The 27,009-nt window shown below is 42.3% G+C and overlaps 1 protein-coding gene across 1 annotated transcript; it reads right to left on the bottom strand.

Annotated features, from left to right (window-relative positions):
* Positions 1 to 1,591: 1,591 nt before the first annotated feature.
* LOC100194623 (aldolase a, fructose-bisphosphate 2) lies at positions 1,592 to 21,296 on the bottom strand. The gene is made up of 7 exons (NM_001139708.1): positions 21,234 to 21,296; positions 11,228 to 11,344; positions 5,506 to 5,772; positions 5,126 to 5,286; positions 2,865 to 3,123; positions 2,381 to 2,580; positions 1,592 to 2,044 (listed from the first exon to the last, which is right to left on the bottom strand). Exons 2-7 carry the CDS (start codon positions 11,337 to 11,339, stop codon positions 1,952 to 1,954), a joined length of 1,092 nt encoding a protein of 363 aa, NP_001133180.1. The 5' UTR covers positions 11,340 to 11,344; positions 21,234 to 21,296; the 3' UTR covers positions 1,592 to 1,951.
* Between the last annotated feature and the right edge of the window lie 5,713 nt (positions 21,297 to 27,009).

Raw genomic sequence — 27,009 nt, 5'->3', positions numbered from 1 at the left:
TAAATGTGTCACGACTTCCGCCGAAGTCGGTCCCTCTCCTTTTAGGTCGGCGGTCGACATCACCGGTCTTCTAGCCATCGCCGATCCACTTTTCATTTTCCATTTGTTTTGTCTTTGTTTTCTACACACCTGGTTTCTATTCCCCAATTACATGTTCATTATTTAACCCTCTGTTTCCCACGTTAGTGTGCGTGTTATTGATTGTTCATGTCGGTACTTGTCGGCTGGTTATGTTTGCCAGGTTATGTATTTACGCCCTTTATTTTCGAGTGACCGGTATTTCTCTGCACCTTGAGTATTGTCTGTATATTGGTGCTGTCGTGGAACTAACCTTGTACACTAATTTCTGCTCTCCTGCGCCTAATTCACTGCACCAGTTACCCACCGCCTGACAAAATGACTATTGTAGCTGGAAACGGCAGATTTTCTAATGAATATCTACGTAGGCCCATTATCAGCAACCATCACTCCTGTGTTCCAATGGCACATTGTGTCAGCTAATCCAAGTTTATCATTTTAAATGGCTGATTTATAATTAGAAAACCCTTTTGCAATTAGGTTAGCACAGCTGAAAACTGTAGTGCTAATTAAAGAAACAATAAAAATGGCCTTCATTAGACTATTTGAGTTTCTGGAGCATCAGCGTTTGTGGGTTCGATTACAGGCTCAAAATGGCCAGAAACAAAGACCTTTCTTCTGAAACTCGTCAGTGTATTCATGTTCTGAGAAATGAAGGCTATTCCATGCGAGAAATTGCCAAGAAACTGAAGATCTTGTTGAACGCTGCGTACTACTCCCTTCACAGAACAGCACAAACTGGCTCTAACCAGAATAGTAAGAGGAGTGGGAGGCCCCAGTGTACAACTGAGCTAGAGGATAAGTACATTAGAGTGTCTCGTTTGAGAAACAGATGCCTCACAAGTCCTCAACTGGCAGCTTAATGAAATAGTACCCGCAAAACACCAGTCTCAACGTCAACAGTAAAAGAGGCGACTCCAGGATGCTGGCCTTCTAGACAGAGTTCCTCTGTCCAGTGTCTGTGTTCTTTTGCCCATCTTAATCTTTTATTTTTTATTGGCCAGTCTGAGATATGGCTTTTTCTTTACAACTCTGCCACCTCTACCAAGGTTCCGTTCACGTGGTCCTCTGCCACTGACCCGTCGTTCCGGGACCTCAAACACCGCTTCACCACTGCTCCTATCTTGGTTCATCCTGACCCTTCCCGTCAGTTCGTGGTGGAGGCCGATGCTTTGGATGTCGGAGTTGCCTTTTCTGCCTGCCCTGACCCTGAGCCTGCCTGCCGTCCTGTACCTTTGCCCCACCTATCTGGATTACTGACCCCTGCCTGCCTTGACCTGTCTTTTGCCTGCTCCTGTTGGATTTATAAACTGTTGTTAATTCGACGTTGTCTGCATCTGTATCTTACCTGAAACATAATACTTGTTTCTATGCTAATATTTACCGACATCCAACAGTACATTCCAAATAAATAGGTAGTAGTCATTGAGTCGAGCAGGATGTTCAGTGATGTAAGGTCAGTTTTCAGAGTTACAATGAAATGTAATAAGGAAGGAAGCAAAGCAACATATTGTTTGGTAAAATACTTTATTCCAAGGCTCCAGTACAAACATTACATTAGTTAGGTATTACAGACTAAGGAATAATGTTGTGTAAAAACATGACGATGGAAATCATTTCACCTCAAAAAAAAAGCTGTAAAATGGTAGGGAGAGGGAATGGAGGCAGAACTTTAATTGTTTTGAATCTTCTCTCTGAAGCAAGAGCCCAAAGAAAGGTTTGCGTTTATTTTTTCCGTATCGAGGTCCCGAACAAGTGGTGTCGCAGAGGGTCGAGTAGAGACAGCTTTTAGGAGGTACCAAAAACGACATGGCACTCCCCATGGTGGGGGTGTAGGGAGGGTAAGGAGAGGGATGCTGATGAGAGTCCATGCTTAATAAGCATGGTTGGCCACGAACAGTGAATCTCCAGCAGCGGCGCTGTCTCCGGAAGAAACATACTTGCCTTGGCAGGCCAGGCTGTTGGCCTGTGGAAGGAAAAAAGCACAACAAACTTGTTTTCAGCTGATATTTTGGAAATGTGGAATATACTGTACATTGTGACTTCCTATACATCCATACTATAAACATTCCACTGGGCACACACTGGTTGAATCAACGTTGTTTCCACGTCATTTCAATGAAATTACGTTGAACCAATGTGAATTAGACATTGATTTGACGTCTGTGCCCAGTGGGATGTGGCCTCTATACAGCCATAAATAATCACATATGAAATATAAGCTAAATATATGACAATCACATATGAAATTTATGTGAAATATATGAAAATAAATGGAAAAAATATATTTAGTTATTCGTACCAGAGCTCTCTTGATGAACTCCTCCTGGGCAGCCTTGCCGTTCTTGGGCTTGCCACCCCATGCCTTAAGGGCGGAGGCCTGGAGGGCACGGCCATAGGAGAAAGTAATGGCCCATGGCCTGTGCAGGGGGCACTGGTTCATGACATTCAGGTTGATGGAGGCTTCCTCCTCAGACTGGCCACCGGACAGGAAGGTGATGCCTGTGGGTGAAGCGGATAAGGAGAGAGGTTATTTTATTGTAAACAACTACTGAAAGAAGATCCAATTTGTTGATGTATGTGAAATATATAATACAATGCTGTATATAATAATGTAACTAAACACTGTATATGACAGTGCCATAGTCATAGAGGGTGAGTTTGTGTTTGTGAAAATGTGTGATAACATTGAGTGTGAGTGGGTGAAGCTGGAAGTTTATAAATGTTTAAGTGTATCGTGCTGTATTGTATATTGGGCTGTATTCGGTGTGTTGTCGGCCGCCCACCAGGGACTGCTGGGGGCACGGTACGGCGCAGGGCGGTAATAGTGGCCATGGCGATGTCCTGGTGGGTGTACTTGTGTGAGCAGGAATGTCCAGCAGTGACCATGTTGGGCTTCAGGAGGGTACCCTCCAGGTAGACGTGGTGGTCGGACAGAGCCTTGTACATTGCGGCCAGGACCTTCTCAGTCACGTACTGGGTGCGCTTCAGGTCATGGTCACCGTCGGGGAGGATCTCGGGCTCAACAATGGGGACAATGCCGTGCTAGCAGAGGGCAGAGTTAATGACTACTAAAAGACACTTTTAGCGAACAGAGCATGTTATTGATCATGACAGTTAACAGTCAGAACAGTGAGACTTTAGTGGTGGCTCTTCTATCTTTCCTCTCTATCCCTCTACAGCTATATATTCAATAAAAACAAACAGAGAAAAACTGTGTTTTAAGATTGTGATTTTCCATTGTGTGATTTGTAATATGTGTGTGTTGTTTTACTAGGATTATGGGACCTACAACAGCGAGCAGTCTTGGCTAAACCGATGTCCCTGAACTATGGTTGTGAAGAGATCAGAAGGGACTGTTATTTACTTGTCTGATATTTAACTGAGCCATTGGAAACACATACAGTATCAGTCAAAAGTTTGGACACACCTACTCATTCAAGGGTTTTTCTTTACTTTTACTATTTACTTTTACTATGTTGGGTCATTGTCCTGTTGAAAAACGAATTATCGTTCCACTAAACGCAAACCAGATGGGATGGCGAATCGATGCAGAAAGTGTGCCTTGAATTCTAAATGAATCACTGGCAGTGTCACCAGTAAAGCACCCCCTCACCATCACACCTCCTACTCCATGCTTCACGGTGGGAACTACATAGGCGGAGATCATCCGTTCCCCTACTCCGCGTCTCACAAAGACACGGCGGTTAGAACAAAACATTTCTAATTTGGACTCATAATACCAAAGGACAGATTTCCACTGGTCTAATGTCCATTGCTCGTGTTTCTTGGCCCAAGCAAGTCTCTTATTATTATTGGTGTCCTTTAGTAGTGGTTTCTTTGCAGCAATCTGACCATGAATGCTTGATTCACGCATCCTCCTCTGAACAGTTGATGTTGAGGTGTGTCTGTTATATGAACTCTGAAGCATTTATTTAGGCTGCCATTTCTGAGGCTGGTAACTCTAATGAACTTATCCTCTGCAGCAGAGGTAACTCTGAGTCTTCCTTTCCTGTGGCAGTCCTCATGAAAGCCAGTTTCATCATAACGCTTGATGGTTTTTGCGACTGCACTTGATGAAACTTTAAAAGTTCTTGAAAGGATCCGTTTTTACTGACCTTCCTGTCTTAAAGTAATGATTAACTGTCATTTCCCTTTGCTTAGTTGAGCTGTTCTTGCCATAATAAGGACTTTGTATTTTACCAAATAGGGCTATCTTCTGTATACCACCCCTACCTTGTCACAACACAACTGATTGGCTCAAACGCATTAAGAAGAAAATCAATTCCAGAAATGCACTTTTATCAAGGCACAGCTGTTAATTGAAATGCATTCCAGGTGACTACCTCATGAAGATGGTTGAGAGAATGCCAAGTGTGTGCAAAGCTGTCATCAAGGCAAAGGGTGGATACTTTGAAGAATCTCAAATATATAATATATTTTGATTTGTTTAACACTTTTTTTTTTTTTTGGTTACCTCATGATTGCTTCTGTTATTTCATAGTTTTGATGTCTTCACTATTATTCTACAATGTAGAAAATAGTAAAAGTAAAGAAAAACCCTGGAATGAGTAGGTGTGTCCAAACTTTTGACTCTATTAATTTATCTTAATATCTCACTGATAGCTCTACCCACTGAGCCACCAAGTGAGCCCAGACACATAGCAGAAAATCTGCTGTACCTTACTCATGACAAAACATACTGTAGCGTTCATATCTTTCAAAAAACTGAAAAGGGTTGCTTGGCCTGGTACTAACTTTATACACTTTTAATAACACTTTTAGGTATGTATTTATAATATTTGTAATAATTTCTGAAGAATTTATAAGCATTTAATACATTTATAATGGCTTATTTCATGAAAGTTAATATAGTGTAACCCACACGTATGCAGAGAGTCAATGATTTGAAGGTAACTTATGGCCCATAGGGGAATTGAATACACAAACTTACAATTGTTGACACTGTGTTTTTTAACTACTTAAGCTAATGATTTAACAAGACCACTGAGGCCTCGAGAGATGGTATTTTCTATGTGATTCTTACCATCTGGCAGATGCTGGCATAACGGGCCAGGACATTGCAATTCTCCATGATAGCAAGGCGAGAGGGGGTGGTGGAGGTGATTTTCAGCACACAACGCCACTTGGCGAAGTCGCAACCGTCCTTCTTATACTGGGCGCAACGCTCATACAGGCCATCCAAACCTGAAGGAGAAAAGGATTGAGGCAGGGACAGAAAAAAGAGATGAGTATGGGAGGGTATTTTGTAAAGGTTTTGTATTGTATGTGTGTATTGTATCTAGGTTGCAATACTATTCAGGCATTTTGTGACTTGATAAACAAATGGGATTGATTGTATGTTGTTGTACTGTATGTATTTAGATTAATTGTGAATCCCATAGATTTTCTATTCTTCCTCTTTACCCTGGGTGGTGGTCTCTCCGTTGGTTCCGGCGAGGGGGACGACACCTTTGTCAACCTTGATGCCTACAAGCCAGCCTCTGGACTTGACGTGCTGGGGGAAGGTCTTGCCGGCATCGGTTTTCTGGTACAGGGTCTCGTGGAAGAAGATGACGCCACCAATGCAAGGACCGGCACGCTCGTCAGCGGTGAAGAGCAGCTGACGGTACAGTCTCCTGTTCTCCTCTGTGTTCTCAGTGTTGATGCTCTGGAAGCGCTTGGCAACGCTGCCTGTTGGGTGGAAAGTGAGAGAGGGAGTGAGGATTAGATTCACAGAATGAAATAGAGCAAACATTATGCTATATACATTTTTCAACACAGAAGTCAACACATTGCACATAGAAACACATTTCTGTTGGTTAAAAATAGTAAAATATTTAAGAAACAAACCAAAAATATTGGCCAGTTATTGAACATGTGTATGTCCTAATGTGTCTTCTGTTGCATTAAAAGTTACTATGGCCTTTTAGGTTAAGAATCAGTAAAAGCATGACTGATTGGACTTAATCATTTTTATTGCTCTGTTGAGAAGGCTTGGAAGCTGTTACATGTTCAGAGCAGAGGGGAGGCCATTTCATTTCTTAGCTGCTTTAAATGAGAAGGCCGATTTGTGCAAAAGTGGTGGACCGTCTGGAGATGATACAGTCCCTTGTTAACCTAAGGTTCTTTTAAACCTCCTATTTTGCTTGGAGCAGAAATGTACAAAAACCCTCAGAGGCGGGGATACTCGATAGTAAGTTATGTTGTAAACCAGGCAGATGATCTAAGAACAGAATGTTGTCGAATCTAAACAGTTTGAACTTATTGCAGTGGTGGTAGTGCCACGTTTTTTTGTCCAGGATTTTGAGTGCATGTTTGTAGAGTGATTTGAGAGGTTTCAGGGATGTCTCACATGCTTGGGACCAGACATGTGAGAAGAACCTAACATAGCATGAGTTTCTTATTAACTGGAAATTGGCTAGGCTGGTTTTGATTGTGTTGGTCATGTGTTTTTTTAAGTTGAGGGTGGGATCAAGGATTATGCTGAGGTATTTTAATTCTGTGACAGTTTTGATCTTTTGGCCATGTATGAGGATGTCAGGGTGGACTTGCTGCTTTTGTTTGATGGAGAAAAATATGGCCACTGTTTTTACCACATTTAGGGTGAGAAAGGAGTCGTTGAGCCATTCTGAAACATTAACCATAACCTCTAAAAGACTATGTCGTTGGGGTGGGGGGATCATTTAGTTATTGATTTGGAATTTTAGGACCCCTCTAGTTTGGGGGGATCATACTATGGGTCATTTAGCTATTTGATTTAGAATTTTAGCACCCCTTTAGGTATAAAAACCAATATTAAAAAAATATATTTGATAAAGTATTGAATTTGGCCTTTACTACTGTAGCCCATAGAAACGCAATGAATAACACATTCATAAATGGCAAAAAAGACAGTCACAAAATAAATGATAAGAAATAAGGTTTTGAAGTGTCTGTCCTATATCTAGGAGATTTAAGAAAGCTTAGGTAATATTATTGTTTTTTTGGAAACATATTTAACCCATCCTTTTTGTTGGCTCCATTCTTCCATTCATTTGTATGGGCTACCTTCAGACGAGTCCCGTGACACTTGTGGGGGTCGTAGAACAAACACAGACAACACCATCATATGCATCAATAGACTCAATAGACTCTTAAGGAATATCAGATGTTAACTTGGAAGCCACTTGCTCAGCACTCCATGGGTGTGACCGTGTCATCAGCGTACATCTGGATCTCCACTCCCTGGCACACAAAAGGAAGGTCATTGATGTATAGACTGAATAACAGGGACCTAAGGATGGACCCCTGGGGCACTCCCATGGGGCATCTCCTTAATGGTGAGAGGACATCGTTTTTCCGGACACACTGGACCCAGTCAGCTAGATAGGACTCCATCCAGTCAAGAACACTTTGTAAGAGGTTACACCAGGAGAGTTTGGAGAGAAGGACTTTATGGTTGACGTGTCAAATGCCTTCCGTAGGTCGAGGAAGACCTCCCCTACCAGCCTTCCTGTATCCAGCTTGGCCTTGATCGTCTCTAGGAGATAGAAATATGCTGTCTCTGAGTGGTTCACCTTAAACCCAAACTGAATGGGTGAAGGGAGACAGTCCTTGTGTTCAGGTGTGCTGTGAGCTGTTCCAGTACAACTTTTTCAGCAGCCTTATAGATGACAGGGAGTATACTGATAGGCCTGTAGTTGCTCACTTCCTGCTGGTCTCCAAATTTATGTACAGGGGTCACGATGGGAGTCTTCCATGCTTTCGGGAATGAACTTTCTTGCATTGAAAAGTTGATTATCTGGGTAAATGGGGTGGCTAGGCTGCCTGTCATTTTTTTTATACGGTATCAAGACAATACACATCCTTTGCTTTAGAGTTTGAAAGTGAGGAGAGGACTTTCTTGACCTTTTCCTCTTTGGTGGACTCCAAATAAGAAATGGTCCAATAAGACCTCTCCTGTCTCAGCCTTCAGTATTTATGCTGTAGTAGTTTATGTGTCGGGGGGCTTGGGTCAGTCTGTTATATCTGGAGTATTTCTCCTGTCTTATCCGGTGTCCTGTGTGAATTTAAGTCTCTCTCTCTCTCTCTCTCTCTCTCTCTCTCTCTCTCTCTCTCTCTCTCTCTCTCTCTCGGAGGAGGACCTGAGCTCTCTCTCTCTCTCTCGGAGGAGGACCTGAGCTCTCTCTCTCTCTCTCGGAGGAGGACCTGAGCTCTCTCTCTCTCTCTCTCTCTCGGAGGAGGACCTGAGCTCTCTCTCTCTCTCTCTCTCTCGGAGGAGGACCTGAGCTCTCTCTCTCTCTCTCTCTCGGAGGAGGACCTGAGCTTTTCTTTCTTCGGAGGAGGACCTGAGCTCTCTCTCTCTCTCTCTCTCTCGGAGGAGGACCTGAGCTCTCTCTCTCTCTCTCTCTCGGAGGAGGACCTGAGCTCTCTCTCTCTCTCTCGGAGGAGGACCTGAGCTCTCTCTCTCTCTCTCGGAGGAGGACCTGAGCTCTCTCTCTCTCTCGGAGGAGGACCTGAGCGCTCTCTCTCTCTCTCTCTCTCTCTCTCTCTCTCTCTCTCGGAGGAGGACCTGAGCTCTCGCTCTCTCTCTCTCTCTCTTGGAGGAGGAGGACCTGAGCTCTCGCTCTCTCTCTCTCTCTCTCTCGGAGGAGGAGGACCTGAGCTCTCGCTCTCTCTCTCTCTCTCGGAGAAGGACCTGAGCTCTCTCTCTCGGAGGAGGAGGACCTGAGCTCTCTCTCTCTCGGAGGAGGAGGAGGACCTGAGCTCTCTCTCTCTCGGAGGAGGAGGAGGACCTGAGCTCTCTCTCTCTCGGAGGAGGAGGAGGACCTGAGCTCTCTCTCTCTCGGAGGAGGAGGAGGACCTGAGCTCTCTCTCTCTCGGAGGAGGAGGAGGACCTGAGCTCTCTCTCTCTCTCGGAGGAGGAGGACCTGAGCTCTCTCTCTCTCTCTCGGAGGAGGAGGACCTGAGCTCTCTCTCTCTCTCGGAGGACCTGAGCTCTAGGACTATGCCTCAGGACTACATGGCCTGATGACTCCTTGCTGTCCACCTGGCCGTGCTACTGCTCCAGTTTCAACTGTTCTGCCTGCGGCTATGGAACCCTGACCTGTTCACCGGACGTGCTACCTGTCCCAGACCTGCTGTTTTCAACTCTCTATAGACAGCAGGAGTGGTAGAGATACTCTGAATGATCGGCTATGAAAAGCCAACTGACATTTACTCCTGAGGTGCTGACCTGTTGCACCCTCGACAACCACTGTGATTATTATTATTTGACCATGCTGGTCATTTATGAACATTTGAACATCTTGGCCATGTTCTGTTATAATCTTCACCCGGCACAGCCAGAAGAGGACTGGCCACCCCTCATAGCCTGGTTCCTCTCTAGGTTTCTTCCAAGGTTCTGGCCTTTCTAGGGAGTTTTTCCTAACCACCGTGCTTCTACACCTGCGTTGCTTGCTGTTTGGGGTTTTAGGCTGGGTTTCTGTACAACACTTTGAGATATCAGCTGATGTAAGAAAGGCTTTATAAATACATTTGATTTGAAATGGTATGGCTATCGTTGCTGCGGATCATGGATAGGACTCTTGGGGTGAACTTTTGGCCCAGCTCTAGGACTGAGTCAATAAAATAATAATTAAAGGTGGTTGCAATGACTTAGCTGTTGTCTTGAAGCTTTCCATTGACTTTCAGTTGTAGTTCACCAGACTTGGCATGACCCTTCCCAGTGAGTTTAACATTTTTCCATATGACCTTGCTGTTCCATTTTTTTCCTCATTGATGATATTGAGAAAGTAATTGGCTTTAGCTTTCCTGAGGCTCATTATCACTTTGTTTCTCAGTCTTTTATAGACTAGTCGGTCAACATCTAGGCCAGATATTAGAGACCGTTTCAGAGCAGCATCTCTCTTCTTCATAAGGTGTCATTGAACCAAGGTAGGCCTTGTTTTTGTTAGGTTTGTGAGGAACCTGCTTAGTTAACTTGGTGAGAATCTGGATTTTAGACATTCGTTTATTAGAGTCAATTTACAGATTGACACGAGAGGTTACATCACTCTATTCGGTTTGCTCTATCTGGTTTGCCCAACGCATCACCGAGGGCACACTGACTGCCCTCCAGGACACCTACAGCACCCGATGTCACAGGAAGGCCAAAAAGATCATCAAGGACATCAACCACCCGAGCCATGGCCTGTTCACCACGTTATCATCCAGAAGGCGAGGTCAGTACTGGTGCATCAAAGCTGGGACCGAGAGACTGAAAAACAGCTTCTATCTCAAGGCCATCAGACTGTTAAATAGCCATCACTAGCTGGCTACTACCAGATTATCAACCCTGCAGCTAAGAGGCTGCTGCCCTATATACATAGATATGGAATCACTGGCCACTTTAATAATGGAACACTAGCCTGCTGAGTGGCGCAGTGGTCTAAGGCACTGCATCACAGTGCTAGCTGCGTCACTACAGAGCTGTGTCAGAGCCGACGTCGACCCGGAGACCCATGAGGCGGCTGACAATTGGCCCAGCGTCGTCTGGGTTAGGGGAGGGTTTGGTTGGCTGGGATGTCCTTGTCCCATTGCGCTCTAGTGAATCCTGTGGCGGACCGGGCAAATGCACGCTGGCACAGTCGCCAGGTGTATGTGTTTCCTCTGACAGTTTGGTGCGGCTGGCTTCCGGGTTAAGCGAGCATTGTGTCAAGAAGCAGTGTGGCTTGATGGGGTTGTGTTTCGGGGGATGCACAGCTCTCGACCTTCGCCTCTCCCGAGTCCGTACGGGAGTTGCAGCAATGGGACACGACTGTAACTACCAATTGGATATCATGAAATTGCAGAGAAAAAGGGGGTAAAATATTATATATATATATATACACATACAATTTATGGAACACTAGTCACTTTAATAATGTTTACATACTGCTTTACTCATCTCATACGTATATACTGTATTCTAGGTCTAGGTCTCTGTTTGGGATGCAAGAGATGTTTTATTTTTGTTTATTTTTTTACTTTTTGGTTCTAATGGGATGTTTTGGAGAAGTTATAAGGTGAAAAAAACAAAGCTCTTGGGACAATGTTGCTCTGATTATGAGTATGTCTTTGCATGTGTGCTTTTCATTCCATAGTGTGCCTGTGTGTGCAACCAACATTTTTGCCACGCTTTGCATACCGGTAGACTCATCAGCGGCGAGGATTCCCTTGCCCTGGGCGACGATCTTGTGAGCAATGTCACTAAGCTCCTTCTTCTGGTCAGGAGTGAGGAAGGGGAATGCGTGAGGCATCTTGACTAAAGGAAGGGAAAAGGCAGGAGACACTGGTTAACAGTGTTCTGAGGAGAGAGAGAGGGCTTGAGATACACAAACGTGCATACAGACAGATAAGTAGCAGATATTTGGTTGCCCCCCACCTCACCTCGCGGGCATTTGACAATTTTATCACAAATGTATTGCAAGTTTACACACTTTGCCATGGGGTGGAGAGACATCTTTGCCGTTTTAAAGCCAATTTCCTGCAATTATACAGATTTTGCCAAAACCTTTTTGACATGTTAATATGATATCTGAGTGAGAGTGACCAGCAAAATCAATGGGGACCCCTTGGATATCAGGGCCCCTGGGTATGTGTCCTGCATGCCCGGTCGATATCCGCCCATGATTACTACAAGTTTAGATAGCTGGCTAGATTAATTTACCAATAATATTTATTTTTGATGACATGGCTAATTGAGTGACTGACATAACAAGAAAAAAACTGTTGGTGCACAACATTTTACATTTACATTTTAGTCATTTAGCAGACGCTCTTATCCAGAGCGACTTACAGTAGTGAATGCATACATTTCATAAATTCTTTCCTCCGTACTGGTCCCCCGTGGGAAATGAACCCACAACCCTGGCGTTGCAAACACCATGCTCTACCAACTGAGCCACACGGGACAACCACATTTCAAAATTGCACCTTGTGTATTCTACTATTCTGACTCTTAACAGTAAGTTGAGTTCCAAAAAGTAGCAAATAAAGCATATAAACAAAGGTAGACTTGAACAAAGGTATGTGATGTGAAAAGAGTGTAGCCAACTTTCCCTGTAAAATTGTAGTATGTGGAAATGTTCAAAGAAAAGGGAAGTAAGAGATGCATAAAGGAAGTGGCAAGTATTTGCGTCTGTCCATTTGGGTCGTCGCTAGTTACCACAGACAAAAAGTCAGAAGGCCCGCCTACTCGACCAATCAGATGAGGGAGTGTGATTATGCATATTCCGGTTTGCGGGAAACGCCTTATTTTCCGAAATGGCATATCTTGAGTTCAAGTTTGATGACCAAATAACCATGGTGCGAATTACAGGGGAGCCAGGGTGGGCTCAGCTCCCCAAGCTCAGCTGTAGGAGATGTTAGCTTCCCTAAATACAACAAAAGTCAATCTTCGGGGTGGTCTCTAAATAATGCTAATTTAACCATTCTCGTATTTGTTTCAAATGCAGTGGTAAATATGACAATAAAATATTCCAATATTGTTATGGTTTAAACCATTTATTTCTACGTGGCAGCACCCTCTCCATTAGTGTTGAATTTTGGCCTTGGCTGAGCTCCTTTACGCATAGATTTTCCTTTGTACTTCCTCATTTTCGCCATTTGTTTACCATGTGTTCTTGATAAACAAAATAGCCTTAATTCCAATGCATTAGATTTATCAGTTTATTTATCATTTGCTTTTGTCAGTCAGCTGTTTAGAGCGCTTACTGCTTCGTTTTTCAGGTGCTTGCACCAGGTGCTACTGGTGTTTGTGCCATCCGTGGCCAGAAGTAGTAGACCATTTATTTAGCTTTATTATTTACTATAAATATTAGTTTTCTTTCCTGGATCAGCTGATTATGGTCGACAATATCACTAGACAACTAGCCTACAGTTAGACACCTATGCGCATCCAATCCATCCAACAAGTATACCTGAAAGACAGTAGGCCTATACTTGACATTTTCGGTTAGAAGCACTTGATTTTGCAATTTCTTAGGCCTACATTATTTTGGATTTTTGTGCCCATGAGAACTGTTTTCACAATGAAACATAATAAATGTTACATAGGCATAGTTAGACTTGCAGTGCATTTTCAGAGATTCCTAAGATCTATGATTCGTACAGGGTATAAGTTCAATGTTCAAATGTAAGTGTTATATGCTTTATATTGACAAATAACACTGTCATACATGTCATTAATGTAAGGAAAGAAAGGTAGGGTTTTATTTTACACGATCAGTGAAAACGGCAAGCATTAATTCATGAATTATGAACAACTCATGAACTAGGGTGTAAAACATGTTTGATTCAACTCATGTATTATTTTCAATGTAGACTACCTATTCTGCATGTGTTCATATGTTTAAAATTGCCTTGGTTGAGAGGGTAGGCTACCGGCAGTGGTGTAGGCCTAGTGGAGGATAAACGCAAGTAAACTTTTTTTCACCGTGACCAGCAATTAGATTTTACCCAGCTATTTTTTTTTTAACACTAGGCCTACACAGACTACCGGTAGTCCTATTTTAAAGTTCATGGTAATACACATTGTAGCCTAGTGTAGTAAGTTGATCGTGTGTGTTAGGGTGACCATCCTGTTTTTCCCGGGACAGTTTCATCCCCATTTCAGGCTACGAAAAGGTCAATTTGTCAGCAAGACGCATCAATGAATGTAGGTCTACTCACTGAATGTCATTAGGCAGACTTTTTGGTGTTTTGTAACAGATGTCTATTTCCATTCATCAAATGTCGCGAGTAGGCCTATACATGCAGTTTGAATGCTAGAATTATTTTGAAATGGACCAAACATGCACAGGTAGCCTAATTTTTAAAGTGATTTGGTTGACAATCATAAAAATATCATGACTGCCACATTAGTCTTTATTATTAGGCCCATAAAAAAGTGCGTGCTCTCAACACAGAGACCTCTGAAAATCATGCTGTAACTCACACTCCGCAAATAACTAAATACATTTGGGAACAAGAATTGGCAACGTCACTAAAATTCATTACATTGAGATTGGCCAAAAGTTTTGGGCAAAGGGGTAAGTTGTTTTTTCTTTTTTAGATAAGTAGTAGCTAACGTTTGCTCCTCTCATCTAAAATGAGCTAGCTCAGCTAGCAAGCATAAGGGATTTCATTCCAAGCACAGAGCAGTTTAGTCCGCTAATATTTGCTTATTTTGTCCTGTTTTCACTGCAAGTGTACATCAAACCGTATTCCTATCATGTAATACTGTGCATAAAAGTGCGGAGTGGATTGGCCAATAAAATAAATACAGTACAATTTTACTAGGCAAGCCAGTTAAGAACAAATTCTTATTTTCAATGACGGCCTAGGAAGACTGGGTTAACTGCCTTGGTTTGGGGCAGAACGACAGATTTTTATGTTGTCAGCTCGGGGGATTCGATCTTGCAACATTTCGGTTACTAGTCCAGTGCTCTAACCACTAGGCTACCCTGCGTCCCCAATTAAAGAGTATGTAAGTGGGGTTAGGGTGGTAAGGTTCCCCTTACACTGTAAAGAGCTTTGGGTGTCTAGAAAAGTGCCATGTAAGGCCAAACAATTATTATTATTAAATGTTTTACTATCTTCCATAGCTTTAAGAGCATGCCTTTGTACAGAGATGGAAACTTGTGCAAAATACCGAAAAGGTGGATTGCAAGGCTATGTTAAGTTAAATAAATAAATGTCTATAGTAAGTGCCTAGGTGCCAACTAAAGTAGCAGGGTTAAAGTTTTCATCTTAAATCAGCGAAATAGATATACAAAAAATAATTTATGAACATTTCTGTGAAACTTTGTACTTGTGGATAAATAAATGACTTGTGGATTTTGAAGAAAAACATCTAAACACAAGATGTGCCAATCTGTGTGTCTACACGCCATTTTTAAACTAATGCCGATATGGGAGTAAACCTATTTTGGGACAAATATCATGATAAGCTTGCAAGCTGAGTTTTAATAAGACATCCCATTAACATTTTGCATTTATAACGGTTGGTTTTACTATATCTAATAAATGACCAAACCATTGATGGATCAATAGATAAAAGAAAGGCATGTCTCTCGTCTGCCCCTGCAAGCCGATCGGCATACGCCTCATCACACTCCCTCATCTGATTGGTCGAGTAGGCGGGCCATCTGACTTTGTGGCTGTGGAAACTAGTGACGACTGTCCATTTGGATGATTGTCTGGGTGTCTTTTTGAATGCTCCTCTTTTTGTCAGTGTGTCTGTCTATCTTCCTCTCTTATAATATGAAAGCTTAACATGCCCATATTATTTTTCTGTTTCTCTGTCTGTTTGAGAGAGCTATATGACTGTTGTCGTCTGTCTGTAGGTCTGTTTGAGAGTTCTGTGTAGCTGTGGTTGTCTGTCTGTCTGTTTGAAATGCTTAAGAGCTGTGGTTGTCTGTCTGTCTGTCCATTTGAGAGTGCTGTGTAACTGTTGTTGTTAAGCTCTGGTATCTGTTGCAGCAGCTGCCCCCACAGCCATGACAGGCATTTATTTATTTCACCTTTCTTTAACCAGGTAGGCCAGTTGAGAACGAGTTTTCATTTACAACTGCGAACTGGCCAAGATAAAGCAAAGCAGTGCGACAAAAACAACAACACAGAGTTACACAAACAAACGTACAGTCAATAACACAAAGAAAATAAAAATAGAAAAATCTATGTACAGTGTGGGCAAATGTAGAAGAGTAGGGAGGTAGGCAATAAATAGGCCCTAGAGGCAAAATAATACCAATTTAGCATTAATACTGGAGTGATAGATGTGCAGATGATGATGCAAGTAGAGATACTGGGGTGCAAAAGAGCAAGAGGGTAAGTAATAATATGGGGAGGAGGAAGTTGGGTGTGCTACAGCTGAAGTCGGAAGTTTACATAGACCTTAGCCAAATACATTTAAACTCAGTTTTTCACAATTCCTGACATTTAATCCAAGTAAAAATGTCTTTGCTCAGTTAGGATCACCACTTTATTTTAAGAATGTGAAATGTCAGAATAATAGTAAAGAGAATGATTTATTTCAACTTTTATTTCTTTCATCACATTCCCAGTGGGTCAGAAGTTTACATACACTCAATTAGTATTTGGTAGCATTGCCTTTAAATTGTTTAACTTGGGTCAAACATTTTGGGTAGCCTTCCACAAGCTTCCTACAATAAATTGGGGGAATTTTAGCCCATTCCTCCTGACAGAGCTGGTGTAACTGAGTCAGGTTTGTAGGCCTCCTTGCTCGCACACGCTTTTTCAGTTCTGCCCACAAATTTTCTATAGGATTGAGGTCAGGGCTTTGTGATGGCCACTCCAATACCTTGAATTTGTTGTCCTTAAGCCATTTTGCCACAACTTTAGAAGTATGCTTGGGGTCATTGTCAATTTGGAAGACCCATTTCTGACCGAGCTTTCACTTCCTGACTGACGTCTTGAGATGTTGCTTCAATATATCCACATAATTTTCTGCCTCATGATGCCATCTATTTTCACCCCAGTGCTTCTCGGTTGGGATGGTGTTCTTCGGCTTGCCAGCCTCCCCCTTTTTCCTCCAAACATAACAATGGTCATTATGGCCGAACAGTTCTATTTTTGTTTCATCAGACCTGAGGGCATTTCTCCAAAAAGTACGATTTTTGTCCCCATGTGCAGTTGCAAACCGTAGTATGGCTTTTTTTATGGCGGTTTAGGAGCAGTGACAACTTCCTTGCTGAGCGGCCTATCAGGTTATGTCGATATAGGACTCATTTTACTGTGGATATAGATACTTTTGTACCTGTTTCCTCCAGCATCTTCACAAGGTCCTTTGCTGTTGTTCTGGGATTGATTTACACTGTTCGCACCAAAGTACGTTCATCTCTAGGAGACAGAACGTGTCTCCTTCCTGAGCTGTATGACGGCTACATGGTCCCATGGTGTTTATACTTGCGTACTGTTGTTTGTACAGATGAACGTAGTACCTTCAGGCATTTGGAAATTGCTCCCAAGGATGAACCAGACTTTTGGAGGTCTACACATTTTTTTTTTGAGGTCTTGGCTGATTTCTTTTGATTTTTCCCATGATGTCAAGCTGAGAGGCACTGACTTTGAAGGTAGGCCTTGAAATGCACTGCTCAAAAAAATAAAGGGAACACTTAAACAACACAATGTAACTCCAAGTCAATCACACTTCTGTGAAATCAAACTGTCCACTTAGGAAGTAACACTGATTGACAATACATTTCACATGCTGTTGTGCAAATGGAATAGACAACAGGTGTAAATTATAGGCAATTAGCAAGACACCCCCAATAAAGGAGTGGTTCTGCAGGTGGGGACCACAGACCACTTCTCAGTTCCTATGCTTCCTGGCTGATGTTTTGGTCACTTTTGAATGCTGGCGGTGCTTTCACTCTAGTGGTAGCATGAGACGGAGTCTACAACCCACACAAGTGGCTCAGGTAGTGCAGCTCATCCAGGATGGCACATCAATGCGAGCTGTGGCAAGAAGGTTTGCTGTGTCTGTCAGCGTAGTGTCCAGAGCATGGAGGCGCTACCAGGAGACAGGCCAGTACATCAGGAGACTTGGAGGAGGCCGTAGGAGGGCAACAACCCAGCAGCAGGACCGCAACCTCCGCCTTTGTGCAAGGAGGAGCAGGAGAAGCACTGCCAGAGCCCTGAAAAATGACCTCCAGCAGGCCACAAATGTGCATGCGTCTGCTCAAACGGTCAGAAACAGACTCCATGAGGGTGGTATGAGGGCCCAACGTCCACAGGTGGGGGTTGTGGTTACAGCCCAACACCGTGCAGGACGTTTGGCATTTGCCAGAGAACACCAAGATTGGCAAATTCACCACTGGCGCCCTGTGCTCTTCACAGATGAAAGCAGGTTCACACTGAGCACGTGACAGACGTGACAGAGTCTGGAGCCGCCGTGGAGAATGTTCTGCTGCCTGCAACATCCTCCTGCATGACCGGTTTGGCGGTGGGTCAGTCATGGTGTGGGGTGGCAGTTCTTTGGGGGGCCGTGCTCGCCAGAGGTAGCCTGACTGCCATTAGGTACCGAGATGAGATCCTCAGACCCCTTGTGAGACCATATGCTGGTGCGGTTGGCCCTGGGTTCCTCCTAATGCAAGACAATGCTAGACCTCATGTGGCTGGAGTGTGTCAGCAGTTCCTGCAAGAGGAAGGCATTGATGCTATGGACTGGCCCGCCCGTTCCCCAGACCTGAATCCAATTGAGCACATCTGGGACATCATGTCTCGCTCCATCCACCAACGCCACGTTGCACCACAGACTGTCCAGGAGTTGGCGGATGCTTTAGTTCAGGTCTGGGAGGAGATCCCTCAGGAGATCCCTCCGCCACCTCATCAGGAGCATGCCCAGGCATTGTAGGGAGGTCATACAGACACGTGGAGACCACACACACTACTGAGCCTCATTTTGACTTGTTTTAAGGACATTACATCAAAGTTGGATCAGCCTGTAGTGTGGTTTTCCACTTTAATTTTGAGTGTGACTCCAAATCCAGACCTCAATGGGTTGATAAATTGTATTTCTATTGATTATTTTTGTGTGTTTTTGTTGTCAGCACATTCAACTATGTAAAGAGAAAAGTATTTAATAAGATTATTTCTTTCATTCAGATCTAGGATGTGTTGTTTAAGTGTTCCCTTTATTTTTTTGAGCAGTATACATCCACAGGAACACCTCCAATTAACTCAAATGATGTCAATTAGCCTATCAGAAGCTTCTAAGACCATTACATAATTTTCTGGAATTTTCCAAGCTGTTTAAAGGCACAGTCAACTTAGTGTATGTAAACTTCTGACCCACTGGAATTATGATACAGTGAAATAATCTGTCGGTAAACAATTTTGGGAAAAATTACTTTTGTCATGGACAAAGTACATGTTCTAACCGACATGCCAAAACTAGAGTTTGTTTAAAAAAAATGTGTGGAGTGGTTGAAAAACGAGTTTTAATGACTCCAACCTAAGTGTATGTAAACTTCCGACTTCAACTGTATTTACAGATTGGCTGTGTATAGGTACAGTGATCGGTAAGCTGCTCTTACAACTGATGCTTAAATTTAGAGAGGGAGATACATGACTCCAGCTTCAGAGATTTTTGCAATTCGTTCCAGTCATTGGCAGCAGAGAACTGGAAGGAAAGGTGGACAAAGCAGGTGTTGGCTTTGGGGAGGAAAGGTTAAATATACCTGCTGGAGCGCGTGCTACGGGTGGGTGTTGCTATGGAGAGATAAGGTGGGGCTTTACCCAGCAAGGACTTAAGATGACCTGGAGCCAGTGGGTTTAGCAACAGATATGTAGTGAGGGCCAGCTTACGAGAGCATATAGGTCACAGTGGTGGGTAGTATATGGGGCTTTGGTGATAAAACGGATGGGACTGTGATTGTCATTTACAAAATAGCTTCGCCGAAGTCAAGGATCGGTAGGATAGTCAGTTTTAGGTGGGTATGTTTGGCGGCATGAGTGAAGGAGGCTTTGTTGCGAAATAGGAAGCCGATTCTAGATTTCATTTTGGATTGGAGATGCTTAATGTGAGTCTGGAAGGAGAGTTTACAGTCTAACCAGACACGTAGGTATTTGTGGTTGTCCACATATTCTTGGTCAGAACCGTCCAGAGTAGTGATGCTAGCCGGGCGGGAGGGTGCGGGCAGCAATCGGTTGAAGAGCATGCATTTAGTTTTACTTGCATTTAATAGCAGTTGGAGGCTATGGAAGGAGTGTTGTATGGTGTTGAAGCTCGTTCGGAGGTTTGTTCGCACAGTGTCCAAAGAAGGGCCAGATGTATACAGAATGGTGTCGTCTGCGTAGAGGGGGAATCAGAGAATCTCCAGCAGCAAGAGCGACATCATTGATATATACAGAGAAAACAGTCGGCCCGAGAATTGAACCCGGTGGCACCCCCATAGAGACTGCCAGAGGTCCAGACAACAGGCCCTCTGATTTGACACACTGAACTCTATCTGAGAAGTAGTTGGTGAACCAGTCGAGGCAGTCATTTGAGAAGCCAAGGCTGTTGAGTCTGCCGATAAGAATGCGGTGATTGAGTCGAAAGTCTTGGCCAGGTCAATGAAGACGGCTGTACAGTACTGTATTTTATCGATGGTGGTTATGATATCGTTTAGGACCTTGAGCGTGGCTGAGGTGCACACATGACCATCTCGGAAACCAGATTGCATAGTGGAGAAGGTACGGTGGGATTCAAAATGGTCGGTGATCTGTTTATTATCTTGGCTTTCAAAGATTTTAGAAAGGAAGGGCAGGATGGATATAGGTCTATAACAGTTTAGGTCTAGAGTGTCTCCCCCTTTTGAAGAGGGGGATGACCGCGGCAGCTTTCCAATTTTTGGGGATCTCAGACGATACAAAAGAGAGGTTGAATAGGCTGGTAATAGGAGTTGCAACAATTTCCCTTGGGTGCTCCATCTCCTCTCCCCTCCCCTCCACACTACTCCTTCTTTATCCAAACCCCGTCTTGTTACAGTACCATTCAATCCAAAAGGTTAAACCAAATATAAACATTGAAACATATGTAAGTGGTCATGTAAAAAGTACTGTGTGTGCATGTGTACAGGCCCCTCCAGTTGCTAACTCAGTGTGTTGGTTTCAGAACTAAGACCAATAAACTTTGATTTGATAGAGCTATATAGAGAATTAATTCTGTGCGGTATTTGTAGTACAGTACAGTTAATAAGTACAGTATAGGCTAAGTTAAAAGTGTACAGCGTGAGTAAAAGCTATAAGTGAGTCAAGTTGTCTCCACTTTTTTGGTCTAAGGAGGCTAGCGTAAAGCAATGAAGCAATGATACCTAATGCAGCAAAGCAACAATATGGTATACTAACTAGCATTTAAGAGATACATCTTGTATGAATGTTTTGAGCATAGAGATGTGTCTAATGCTTGCATAATAATTTTATTAGCATTGATGCATCATTGATTGTATAATAACGACAATGCTTCTGAAAATTCTACTCGGGCATTGGCTCTTGCAGTCTCAGAAGTTTTGTAATGCCAGCAGACGATGTTTGCAGTGCTCTTTCAATTAGATATCACATTCATACTGCATGAGCAATATATTAAAATACAAGTACAATCAGCCAGAGCCTCAATAACATTTGATATCCTTTTTTCTTATTAAGATATGATTTGATTCCTTTACCTTGGAGGGTTGTAGGAGAGCTGGGAGAGCTGGGAGAAGAGATGAGAGAAGATCCGACTAAAGTTTGCGACAACCTCCTGGCCTGCCTGGGCCACTATTTATCCTCCCAGTGTGACCTCTCATATTTCAGCTGTCTGGCTAAAATTAGAACAGCACGCAACCAGAGAAGGGCAATGACATACAAAAAACATGTTGAAGTAACGCAGCTAAACGTCCCATGTTATCGGGGAAAGGGCAAAGAGTGATTTGATGGGTGACAGGAATGAGATAGTGAGCGGGAGAGAAGGATGGGGAGGAGAACAGATAAGAGTTGGTGCACATAGTAATAGAAAATAATATGATATATGCCAGTTAGTAGACACTTTTATCCAATGCATGCACACATTTCAATATGGTTCGTCCCAGTGGGAATCAAACCCATGATCATTAAGTTGCAAGAGCCATGCTCATTAAATTGCAAGAACCTTGCTCTACCAACTAGCCACACAGGACCATATAGGAGTAAAAAGAGGGGAATACGAAGCAAAATCTATGGAAGAGAGGGGAAAGAGCTGAGATGCTCTCTAACACTTCGGTAACACTAAGCTGACAGTTAAATTGTGTTATTACTTGTTATAAGTATGTATGTGCGTCTATGTCTTTATTATACAGCTTAATATTTTATATCTGTCTATGTAACAAATGTTCAACTGAGATGATTATAAAACATTATAAAGGGCTTAGGGGTCTGCATCTGGGTTTACCTTCATACCTGAAAGCATTCAACGAGATTGACACAGATATGCTTCAAGTAGTGTACACATAGGTCTATTGCATTCATCTCCATCGGTTTTCTCTCTCAATTCGATTCAAAGGGTCTTTATTGGCATGGGAAACATATGTTTACATTGCCAAAGCAAGTGAAATAGATAATAAACAAAGGTGAAATGAACAGTAAAGACATTTCAAATATCATAGTATGTCTATCTATATACAGTGTTATAACGATGTGCAAATAGTTAAACTACAAAAGGGAAAATAAATAAATATGGGTTGTATTTACAATGATGGTTGTTCTTTTCTGGTTGCCCTTTTCTTGTGGCAACAGGTCACAAATCTTGCTGCTATGATTATACAATGTGGTTTCACCCAATAGATATGGGAGTTTGTCAAAATTTGATTTGTTTTCTAATTCTTTGTGGGTCTGTGTAATCTGAGGGAAATATGTGTCTCTAATATGGTCATACATTTGGCAGGAGGTTAGGAAGTGCAGCTCAGTTCCCACCTTGTTTTGTGGGCAGTGTGAACATAGCCTGTCTTCTCTTGAGAGCCAAGTCTGCCAACGGCGGCCTTTCTCAATAGCGAGGCCATGCTCACTGAGTCTGTACATAGTCAAAGCTTTCCATAATTTTGGGTCAGTCACAGTGGTCAGAGAGAGAGAGACAACTATGTCTCTCTCTCTCACTCAATTCAATTCAAAGGGGCTTTATTGGCATGAGAAATATGTTAACATTGCCAAAGGCAGTGAAATAAACAATCACAAATTAACAGTTAACTTTAAACACACAAAAGTTTCAAAAGACAAAGATGTCTGAAATGTTAAATGATTAACTATGTACAAAAACAAACACAAGTGTATTGGTCTGTAGCCTATAAATGAAGATAAAATTGCTCACAGAAAAATTAAACTATTAGCACCTTACACTAGGGCCCGCTCAGCAAGCTAGCGTGTGTGCAAGAGCATATACTGTCTGTATAAAAAGTAGAAGTACAAATGGCAAGGGAAATGAAATAAACAAATACATATGTCTAGGCTTTATTTACTTTTGTGATAAGAAAACAAACACCAAAGGTCACACATTTTGCTGCGATAATTGCACACTGTGGTATTTCACCTAACAAACCACAGGTTGTGAGGATTGGCAACACTGACTCTTAAGACAGGGCCCCCCCAGGGGTGTGTCCTCAGTCCTCTGATGTACTCCCTGTTCACCTACGACTGCGTGATTTAGCACGACGCAAACGCCATCATCAAGTTTTCTGACGGCACCACGGTTGTAGGCCTGATAACCAACAACGACAAGTCAGCCTATAGGAGGTAAGTGAACTGTCATTGTGGTGTCATGACAACAACCTTGACTTCAGGAAGCAGAGGAGGAAACATGACTGATCCACATCAACGGGACTACAGTAGAGAAAGTTTCAAGTTTTAAATTCCTCGGCATCCACATTACAGAGGACTTGTCATGGACCAACAACACCACCACTCTTGTCAAGACTATGCTCACTGAGTCTGTACATTGTACATTTTTTCCTCAGTTTTCTATCAGTCACTGTGGTCAGATAGTCTGCCACTGTGTACTGTCTGTTTACGGCCAAATAGCATTTAAGTTTACTTTTAGATTTTGTAATGTTTTCCCAAGTTCTGTCGTGAGGCTTTGTTGGGTTGGCAGTGGTTTGTGAAGTTCCGGTGTAAATATAACGAGATGTGCCGTAATTAGGTAAAACTCCAATTTGGCTCTTGCTCAAGACACTGTGTTCAATAAGGGAGTTTAAAAGTCTAGACTGTATAATACTACAAAGTACCTTCCCCAGGTTACTGTTTACACAGACGCCTCTGTAATTGTGGGGTTCAAATGTATCTCCAGTCTTAAAGATAGGGGTTATGAGTCTCATGGAAATAACCTACATTCAATGTTGGAATGAATCATTTTAAGATAGCCAAATGGAATTTTTCAGAACTGTGTTTAATCATATTGTTTAAGATTCCATCAGGACTACAGGATTTTTTGGCTATGTTTCCATCCAATTGGTGACAGATTTTCATGCAAATATTCTAAAATCCACATAAAGAAAATATGTGCATTTTCTCACTAGTGGTGTGTTTCCACCAGACTCGTTGCGGATAAAAATCACTGCGTGATGATGTAGTGCACACAAAATGTACTTTTTCATTTAAAAATAAAAATCTAAATTCAATGTGTTTTTATTGCATTTTCAACTCTACCAATAGTTTTGTCACAAAAGCTGTTGCGTTAAATAGCAAATGTGCCTACTCTGGTCTTGGCATGTGCACTCTAGTCAACAGCTTTCAGATACAGTGCGGTAGGCTGGTCTACATGATGAGATTATTATGGATAAGTGCGAGTATATTTTATTTGTCAAATGGCAGTCAACAATCAATCATGATGTCACCTGATTCAGACCCTCGATATGTATTGGAAAGGAACATCAAGATCACCTTGCACTTTCACCACCCTGTGAAGTTCATAAGTTGTGTAGCCTAATAAACTGCAAGGTTTCCCAAGTCGTAGTGGGAGGACCACACACCACATCATCAAATGACTAAGTTTACTTCGATAGAATGGTTATTTTATCAATATTTGCGCATAAATGCATTTCCACTGCCATTTCTTGAATAATTAATTTTACAGACACAAAAAGATCCCACCTTGTCTAGCGTATTTATTTTTAGCAATATTTGGAAAGATCACCAGCAAATGTTCTGTTTCCATCAGGTCTGTCATGAGATTTTTATCCTACATGCACTCAGGGTTGGGTAGGTTACTTTCTAAATGTAATCCTTAACAGTTACTAGTTACCTGTCCAAAATTGTAATCAGTAATGTAACTTTCTGATTACATTCAGTTACTTTTAAATTACTTTCCCCTTAAAGTAACGTAATCTGATTACATTCAGTTACTTTTAGATTACTTTCCCCTTGAGGCATTAGAAGAAGAGAAAAATGTATGTTACCAATTGAACGACATCTATTGCAGGATAAATCAATGTTAAAGTTTACAAAGCTGGCCATATGGATGTTACATTTTACTTTGTGGATTGGTTATGTAGGCTTCTTCTAGCACATTCAAAAACGAAGTCTATCAGAATTCCAGTCTTTCCAATAAATGTTATATTCCTTGATCTTCGAGAATAGGACTTGGAAATATGGAAGTATAGATTAGCCAAATTGTTTTACCTGAGCATGACCCGAAAACTAAGGACTTATTAGATAGTCCTACTCTGTTGTTTATGATTTTGTTGTCATGAAGGACTGATTGGGCTCATTGATTCAGGTTGAAAAAAATATGCTGCGCTCATGGAATTGGCATGCTTTGAGCACTACTGAAAAGTGCTATTTACATGTGAAAAATGAATGCCATATGCTGCATTTGCTATAGGCCTATTGTTTAACTTTTTGTTGCTGACACTTTGATATCTTGATAATATGCAGCTATTTCAAATCAAATCAAATGTATTTATATAGCCCTTCTTACATCAGCTGATATCTCAAAGTGCTGTACAGAAACCCAGCCTAAAACCCCAAACAGCAAGCAATGCAGGTGTAGAAGCACGGTGGCTAGGAAAAACTCCCTAGAAAGGCCAAAACCTAGGAAGAAACCTAGAGTGGAACCAGGCTATGAGGGGTGGCCAGTCCTCTTCTGGCTGTGCCGGGTGGAGATTATAACAGCACATGGCCAAGATGTTAAAATGTTCATAAATGACCAGCATGGTCAAATAATAATATTCACAGTTGTCGAGGGTGTAACAAGTCAGCACCTCAAGAGTAAATGTCAGTTGGCTTTTCATAGCCGATCATTGAGAGTATCTCTACCGCTCCTGCTGTCTTAAAGGGAAAATTCACTGATGATACAATAAAAAAAAACGGTTGCCCCGCCTCTGTTTTCATAAAAAGCTGAGAGATGGGCCTGGAGAAATGTAACCAATCTCAGATTAATAGACAGGGCTATGGATGCAAGGACTGACCATCCATGATATCAAAATTATTGTTTTAACCATGTTATGAGGCTATACAGTGTTTGTTTACATTTACAATGTTTACAAACATTGGAGAAAAACAAGCTTCCTCATGGGGCATTAATAAGTTATAATTTTCAAGAATCAATGTTTTTTTCACTGGCTGTTCACTGGTTTCAAAAACATTGATTGATAGGCAGCTTAAACTTCTTGAATTCAACCATTATTGGGTTCAAATACACATTTAGATTTGTGATCAGCCATGCACAACAACCATAATCCATAAGGCGCAAATAGCTAAATGAGAGAGCAGGAGTGTGATTCACATCAATGCGCTATGTAGATATCAATAATAAGTGATGTCCGTATTGCCGTAGACTACACCACTACTGTCATCCTTACCTCCAAGCATTTATTCAAGTTGGATAATCTTTGGTTGCTGACAGCAGTCGCACCATTGGAAGACAGCTTGGACTGTAGCCTACAAAAGCCTATTCCTGCTCTTTTACGTGATCCATCAAACACATTTGGTGTGTCATCACAGTGGTCTCTGACTTGTGGTCAGACTCGCTCAGGTGGAACAAACTTAAACTTGTGCCTTTTTTCAATGCTGATTTGAATGTCATTGAGAAAACAGAGAAGTGTCAAAGATTGTTTTTCACAAACATCCATTCTGAATTTAAAAGTAATCCTCGAAATAATCATCTAGTTTTCCAAAAGTATCGGTAGTCCAAGCTATGTCTTCCAATGGTGCGACTGCTGTCAGCATCCAAAGATGATCCAAGTGTTCATTTATATAAATAAAAGAAGATGAGCACGATACCCACTGCGCCTTGGTCCACTTTCTACGACGCACCTGACAGAACTACCCACAAAACCAGGACCAAGCAGCGGGGATTGGAGCACCGAAAGAAAGGATGGACGTGGGAGGATGAACGACGATTCTGGGAGGACAAACTAAGGGAGCTAGAGGAGACCGAGAGGCATCCCCAAAATTTTTTTGGGGGAGGCACAAGGGGAGTTGAGCTGAGTCAGGATG

This window comes from Salmo salar, chromosome ssa19 (genome assembly GCF_905237065.1).
Source record: "Salmo salar chromosome ssa19, Ssal_v3.1, whole genome shotgun sequence".
NCBI classification, from domain to species: domain Eukaryota; kingdom Metazoa; phylum Chordata; class Actinopteri; order Salmoniformes; family Salmonidae; genus Salmo; species Salmo salar.
This window is presented reverse-complemented; position numbering and strand designations above follow the sequence as displayed.

What these genes read in the sequence shown, in the direction of transcription:
- LOC100194623 (NM_001139708.1), bottom strand. Translation starts at nt 11,339, where the DNA reads ATGCCTCACGCATTCCCCTTCCTCACTCCTGACCAGAAGAAGGAGCTT. An exon ending in ATGCCAGCATCTGCCAGATG is followed by an intron (nt 3,124 to 5,125) that starts GTAAGAATCACA and finishes GCCCTCTGCTAG; the next exon opens with CACGGCATTGTCCCCATTGT. An exon ending in AGTTCATCAAGAGAGCTCTG is followed by an intron (nt 2,045 to 2,380) that starts GTACGAATAACT and finishes TTCCTTCCACAG; the next exon opens with GCCAACAGCCTGGCCTGCCA.